Source organism: Poromitra crassiceps (assembly GCF_964638095.1).
Source record: "Poromitra crassiceps genome assembly, chromosome: 14".
Lineage (NCBI taxonomy): Eukaryota > Metazoa > Chordata > Actinopteri > Beryciformes > Melamphaidae > Poromitra > Poromitra crassiceps.
The window spans coordinates 3,755,162-3,762,988 of record NC_139633.1 but is presented as its reverse complement, the minus strand read 5'-3'; the positions used below and the strand labels follow the sequence as shown (position 1 = coordinate 3,762,988).

At 46.9% G+C, this 7,827-nt stretch overlaps 1 protein-coding gene across 1 annotated transcript in view; it reads left to right on the top strand.

Annotated features, from left to right (window-relative positions):
* Window positions 1-202: 202 nt before the first annotated feature.
* Window positions 203-7,827, top strand: part of LOC310788742 (RNA polymerase II elongation factor ELL-like) — a gene marked incomplete at both ends in the record, with an annotated part of 61,101 nt that continues 53,476 nt past the window's right edge. The window contains 2 exons of the mRNA XM_083650301.1: window positions 203-340; window positions 947-994. Coding sequence (XP_083506427.1) covers window positions 203-340; window positions 947-994 — 186 coding nt within the window. The remainder of the gene's footprint in view (window positions 341-946; window positions 995-7,827) is intronic.

Below are 7,827 nucleotides of genomic sequence, written 5' to 3'. Positions count from 1 at the left end.
TTTGTGATATCATAGATTCAAAAAAAGATTTGAAAATGATCTGGTCACCATAATCTCACTATATACAATACATAGCCTAAATAGACTTTATTATGGACTTGTCAGTCACTCGGGGTAGCCCCGCCCACCGCCGTGACGTATCAATGAGCGTGTTGAGCTGAGAGGAAAGCAGCTTTAATTGCAGAGCAGAGAAAAGCCAGCGATGGCTTCGCTGAGGCAGGAGCAGCACTATGGGCTCTCCTGTGGAAGAATTCACAAAAACAGCCCCAACAAGACGCTTTACCACGTCAAGCTCACCGACACGGCGATCAGAGCCTTGGAAGCCTTCCAGAATCTCAAGGTACCACCACGTCCTCTTCATATTCACGTGTTTGAAATGACCACCCATTTAAACCTAGTCTGCTTGTCAAAGTTGTCGCCTGATTGGTGTGAATTTCTCCACCGCGACACTGTGTCAAATTGTTGTTCTGTTAGTTTGTTCGGCGTGTCGCGCATTTTTGTACTTTATCGCAGCGTGCGCAAGTCGATGGGAGTCGCTCAAACAAGTTTGCCACAGCGACACTGTGTTCATAGCGAACCCAAATCAATTGGCTACATTGTTGCATACCAGGGCTCAACCCTGTGATTGTCAGAATTGTTAGTCTAGTTATCTTGCTGGCAACACTCTCTTGTGTCTCCTCAAGAAACACACTGGTTTAAAGTCACTATACATACTATTATAGGCCTACTATATTATACTATTCTATACTTATATGCTACTATTCTATACTATTCTATACTATTCTATTCTATACTATACTATAGTCTATTATTCTGTAACTCTTAACAACACTTGACAAATTAAATATGATTGTTGTCTATTAGGCTATATAGTTTTAGATAAATGTGCTGAATTATGTGCAGTGCTACAACAAATGTCCCTCTGTTTCTCTTTCTCTCACCACAGGGATCCTTACCAAGTCAACCCTGTATTTGTTTCAAAGGAAACCAAGGGGTAAGCCTGGGTTTTATTATTATTTCCACAATGCTGCGCTAGGTTTAGCACATAGCTATTATTGTGTTGGAAGACACAATGCAACAATATCAATGATAACCAGCTAAATCTGCAAACGGCTGAATCACTTTTCCAAACCCGTTATTTGTTGACAAACCCAAGTGGTATGCATGTAGCATGTAGCCTGTAGCATGTAGCCTGGCAGTCCACTAGCCTAGGCTTTGGTTGATTAGTTCAAATGGATGAAGAAGCATTATGGGCTGGTAGCATATTGCTTTTGTTAAATTATGCTTCCATGAGAATTTAAAGCTGGACTGCGTAACCTTTGGAGTGCAGAACCTTTGTCTCCCCCTTCTGAGTATGTTGTACGCTGCATTCATGTGGTGTCAGGAAAATTATTTCCAGACCATTTCCTTTGCTCGTTGTTGCCACGCAAAACCGGAAACGGCTATCAACGTGTTGTTTAAAGGAGCTATATGATTTTTCCGCCCACTAGATGTCGCACTAGAGCAGCAGCGTCAGACCAATGACAGACATAAACAAATAGACCCTTTTTATGTTTGTAAACAGCGATTACGTATTTCATGGGCGGAGCTAAACTCGTTGCAGAAAGTTACAACAACAATACGACGATTTAAAAGCTCATCAACATACTGAAGAAGAACGACTTTCCAACTTGGGAAATGGGACAATCCGAGCAGCAGGTTTTGCTTGTGGAAGAAGAAAGTAAAACATAAACATCAGGTGAAAGCTTGCTAAATGGCTGATATGATACAGCGGCGGGCGCGATGAAGTTGAACAATGAGAAGAACGTTTTGTAGGTGCTGTTCCCTCTATCCTCCTCCTATTAAGCCGACCAGCCAATCAGACGGCTGGTCATCCTGACGCTGATTCAACATGTAGAAAAGCCAACGGCGCGGGCTGAGATAGCATAGAAACGAGGGCGACAGACGCTGACTGACGGCCCGGCGTTGACCCGCTGTGTCTGGGGCTCATTGCTGTTTCCTCGTGCTGCCTGGCCGTCTCGCTGAGCAGTGGAGCCTCTAGCTGGGAGCTTACAGCTGCTTGTCTGCAGCAGATAGGAGTCATGCAGGTTACTGGGTCAGGCTGGGCACTGTGGAGAGGCTTTGTTAAGTCACTGAGCAATGCTGGGAAGAGGACACACACAAACACACACAGCGAGAGCCAGAGCCATGTAATTTGCTATACGAGAGAGAGAGAGAGAGAGAGAGAGAGAGAGAGAGAGAGAGAGAGAGAGAGAGAGAGAGAGAGAGAGAGAGAGAGAGAGAGAGAGAGAGAGATGCTCATTTCATGAGCTGATGGTGAACATCTTGATCATAACCCAGAAGTAGCTCAGGTGCATGAACGTTTGGATCTCAAAATGTGTGCGAGTAAAAGGAACAGCGTCTCCTCCACACCCTGGAGCAATCCGGTCCCTGCAATAGTGATTACAATGTATTACAGAGTGCATTATTACCAGTCTGCAGCCTCTAATGGTGTGTTTTCACTAGAGCAGAGCATGTAGTGATGAATGGACTAAGTGGCTTGTATGCTGGCCTTTTGTGTGCCACAACCTTGCCAAAGATTTATGCTCCATATTTTTTCTGGGCCACAGTACCACCTGTACGTTACCCCCCCCCCCCCCTCGCACCTTGTTTTGAGATGAGTGTGTATTGAATCAGGGAAATCCCCCCCAAGAGTTTTTCAATCGAGATTGTTTTATTATTATTATTTCTCTCCAGCAAATCATCTTGGGGGGTTTCTGAGGGGGCAGTCAAATTCCTCTCTACTTCCTACTCTTCCATTATTATTTTTTATTTTATAATCAGCCCAGGAAGTTCCTGTAAACACTGAAGCTGCTCCAGCCCGAGCTGCCACCATACCTCACCATACCTCACCATACCTCACCATACCTCACCATACCTCACCATACCTCACCATACCTCACCATACCTCACCAAACCTCACCATACCTCACCATACCTCACCATACCTCACCATACCTCACCATACCTCAGGACTGTCTGCCTGACAAGCAGCTTCTCTGTCTGGTGAGGGGTTTGGAGGTGTGGGGGCAATGTTTCTCTGCTCTGCTGTGGGGTTTGGAGGTGTGGGGGCAATGGGCCAGCTGCCAATTTCTCAGACTCTGTAGATTCCACCCAGCTGCAGCTAAGGCCCCTTTTGGAGAGACAGGGGCATTTCAATCTCCTTTCCATAGCAGATCATCAGGTCGGGGACCAGCTGGCTCGGAAACATCCCATGGAGCCAGTCTGGACCTGAGTTTGAGAAGAGCTGCACATGTAATCCACAGCTTCAGGAGGACTTTGAGACTAGGAGCTTGAAGCAGAGGGGAGAGATGGAGATTTTGTGACTAGGGCAGGAAAGCACTTGGGTTACTCATATTAAACTTGATACTTAGATTCAGTCCAGATGATCAGAGAAACTAAACATGCCACAGAATATTTTAGATTGCTCAAATGTTGCTTAGCTGTGAAACACAAGGCATGTGTCCTGCTAAAACCTCATGTCTGCCAAGCTTTCAGGAGTCAAAACTTCTACAAGATGTGATTTTCACATGACACACATCCATCCATTGTATAACACATCTTCACTTGATTGGCTTTGTCTGATGATCTATGCTTGGGGGACAAAATGTCAGCTGTTGATTGAATCAAAAGATAATGCTCCTGTCTTTAGTGTCTCTAGTGTCTCTAGTGTCTGTAGTGTCTGTAGTGTCTGAAGTGTATAGTGTCTGTAGTGTCTGTAGTGTCTGAAGTGTCTATAGTGTCTGTAGTGTCTGTAGTGTATAGTGTCTATAGTGTCTGTAGTGTCTGTAGTGTCTATAGTTTGACCATGCTGGACAGATTTGATGCAGCAGAGGAGTGGTTCAAAATTAACCAAAAGCACATTTTGTATGTAAATTTCAGGTTTTTAGTGTCTTCCTGAACTCGCTAGCCACTTGAATGTGCCGGTGCTACAGTGGTTGATAGTTTTGGATGGTGACATCATGGTTGTTCACTGCTGTCATATTCTTGGTACCTGAGCTAGGCCTGGCCTGGGGCTAAGTACACCTGAGCTAGGCCTGGCCTGGGGCCTAGTAAACCTGAGCTAGGCCTGGCCTGGGGCCTGGTTAACCTGAGCTAGGGCCTGGCCTGGGGCCTAGTACACCTGAGCTAGGCCTGGCCTGGGCCCTGCTTAACCTGAGCTAGGCCTGGCCTGGGGCCTGGTTAACCTGAGCTAGGCCTGGCCTGGGGCCTAATAAACCTGAGCTAGGCCTGGCTTGGGGCCTAGTAAACCTGAGCTAGGCCTGGTCTGGGGCCTAATAAACCTGAGCTAGGCCTGGCCTGGGGCCTAGTACACCTGAGCTAGGCCTGGTCTGGGGCCTAATAAACCTGAGCTAGGCCTGGCCTGGGGCCTAGTACACCTGAGCTAGGCCTGGCCTGGGGCCTAGTCTTTTGACATAGGGATGCGAGTATGTCTTGAGCGACCGACACCGGGGTCATCTTTGGACCTCTAGTGTCGTCGTGATCGCTGAGGGATTGGCTGGGAATTTCACACTCTGCTCTATATATGGCCGGGCTTGAGAGAGAGTTCTGATCCAAATGATTGTTTAGATGTAATTACATGGCTCATAATACTCCTGATTACAGCATGAGGCACCAGGACCTCAGTTAGCATTAGCTTTCCCTGTCTGCCTGACTCAGACATTGGTAAACGTGTGTGTAGCGCTGGCACATGCTTGCTACAGTAATAGCTAGGCAGCTGACATGAACCATGGCCTAATCTCCCTCTCCCATTCTCAGGTTAGAGGCCCTGTGTGTGTGTGTGTGTGTGTGTGTGTGTGTGTGTGTGTGTGTGTGTGTGTGTGTGTGTGTGTGTGTGTGTGTGTGTGTGTGTGTGTGTGTGTGTGTGTGTGTGTGTGTGTGTGTGTGCACACACATTGTGTTCCACCTCCTTGTTCGTGTCCTGCCCATTGTGCAACAGGAGTCTTTAGCCTGGATGGATCCATTCTGTGTGTGAGGCTGTTGTCCCTGTTGTGTTGATGTATGTGTGTAGGTCTGTCTGTGTTTAGACTGTTGTGTTGATGTATGTGTGTAGGTCTGTCTGTGTGTTTAGACTGTATATGTGTGTAGGTCTGTCTGTGTGTTTAGACTGTATATGTGTGTAGGTCTGTCTGTGTTTAGACTGTTGTGTTGATGTATGTGTGTAGGTCTGTCTGTGTGTTTAGACTGTATATGTGTGTAGGTCTGTCTGTGTGTTTAGACTGTATATGTGTGTAGGTCTGTCTGTGACTGTTGTGTTGATGTATAGTGGCTTTTAAACATGAAGTCTGGATCATTAGCGAATTTGTAACCAAACTCCATTCAAAAACATGCCATTTTAACAGAGGGTCCATTCCTGGCATTGTGCCAAAAATGAGCGCAGTCAAAATAGTGGTCGCACCGTCGTCGATCACTGTGGGTGATTTATTTTACAAGTGGCATTCAAGTCATATCTGACTAGTTTTAAATGTATTTCTCCCCACAAAAGTTAGGCTAGGCCTATGTCTCGATAGCTGTCAGTCAGTCAGCTCCTCTCCTCTCCGCAGTGTGGACGCTCACAGTCACACAACACTGCCTGCCTCAAATGGCTGCCTCACACAATAGACTTGGCTGCATCCAACTCGAGAAAACTTCTCAGAAGAGACTAACGTTAGCGACAAATCTGGAGACTTTTTCTGACATGGGAATGATGGGATTATTACCAGCAAGCAGCAGTAAAAGCAGGCAATGACGATAGCTGGGTAAGTCCCGCTAGCATCGATGCTAAGTTAGCAAAGTAGCCTACAGCAAGAGTGCAGCTGAAGCTAATTAATATGGACATTAACATCCATATAATATATAGCCATGTGCTTGCGCGATGACATCATGTATTGGCGATGTCAAAGGGTGGCGATTGACGATCTGATTGAGGTCAAGATCGCGCAACTCTAGTAGGCTATCATCTCTCTTGTTGCATTTTTAAACTGGCAGATGGGGGATTCAACTTTTAGTTGTTTACTCACCTAAATTGGCTCTCTTCCAAATAATCCAGCCACGTAACTAACGCTACGTCCATTCATGAAAATAATGATGGGACATTAATGGTTTGTAAAGTGCCACCACGCACCACTCACATAGATGATCTGGATCATGAGTGTTTAGACTGACTATAGCCAGGTCCCTGAGTGTTTAGACTGACTATAGCCAGGTCCCTGAGTGTTTAGACTGCCTATAGCCAGGTCCCTCGAGTCTTTAGACTGACTATAGCCAGGTCCCTGAGTGCCCCACTCCCTCCAAACATGATTGTTTGCTGTCTCTTCTGATTTGAATAACAATGAGAGGGGGAATGCCACCAGAATGTTTTTCACCCTCCACAGATCACAGATCATGAGCCTAGTCCTATAGTGCCTTACCGTTATAGTGCCTTACCGTTATAGTGCCTTACCGTTATAGTGCCTTACCGTTATAGTGCCTTACCGTTATAGTGCCTTACCGTTATAGTGCCTTACCGTTTGGCCCAGATGTGTTCTGGTCAGTCAGCCTTGAGGTTCTTGTAGTCTCGCATTTTGTCCTCCGCTGACACCACTCTCTCTCTCTAGAGGACACTAGACTAACCAAAAACATCCGCCTTGTAAAAAAATAAAAAAAAGGAAATTGGAAATGGACCCAGGGGCCACACTGAGTGAGGTCGGGGGGCCGCCAGTTGCCCACCCTGCAGTGGATGGTCAAATTAAAGAATAAACACTGCACCTTTCTCATTGATTTAACTGTAAAGTTTTGAATTCTAGGCATTTCATCGGGTGTCTGAATTCTCCCAACCTTAGTAGACGTAGCATTGCACATTATGCACAATATGCAATATGCTCTTAATCTGTGCATTAATCATTTTGATCCATGAAATTAAAAAGCACTTAACCACACATGGGAAAATGTGGGCTAATTAGTAACACGTGCACACGCGCGTGCTTCTGAACGTTTCAGAGAAGCTTTGGGTTTGTAATTTAAATCATCTTTTCACTGTCATGTCAATAGACTGAATGTCAGCAGTGATAAAGCTAGGTGTTGTTTCAGATCACGTTCATCGGTGTGGGATCAGCACAAAGGGGACATTGTTGATGGATTATGATGTTTGAAACGCTGCTGCTTCCAGTTCGCAGCTTCCTTTTCTAAACATTATCCAAGAATGAAAATCTGGTGCCCTGAGCGCCCGGGCCGCTCGGCTGCCCGGGCCGCTCGGCTGCCCGGGCCGCTCGGCTGCCCGGGCCGCTCGGCTACTTTATTTAGTGGAAGTTTGAGGGCAAGTAGAAGACAAGCAGCGTCCAACAACATCCATCAGCCATCTTTGTGTGATGGAGCAGCTTGGAGATGATGGGACACATCTTGGCTTGCTGAGGAGCATGGTGCTGAGGAGCATGGTGCTGAGGAGCATGCTGAGGAGCATGGTGCTGAGGAGCATGGTGCTGAGGAGCATGCTGAGGAGCATGGTGCTGAGGAGCATGGTGCTGAGGAGCATGCTGAGGAGCATGGTGCTGAGGAGCATGGTGCTGAGGAGCATGGTGGTGAGGAGCATGATGGCGCCTCTAATTCCCTCATGTGAAAACCCCCCTCTGCTCCACCACAAGCTAATGAGACATGAAAGGGCGCTTGTCTTCCCCATACGCGTGTGTAATGGTACGGACTTACATCTCAGGAAACATAGCTTTCTGCGGAAGATCCCACTTGGCTCGGGCGGGGGTGGGGTGGTAGTAGGTGCGGGGGGGGGGGGGGGGGGGGGTGCACAGTGACCCACAATTTGTCTGAGTTGACAGTTGG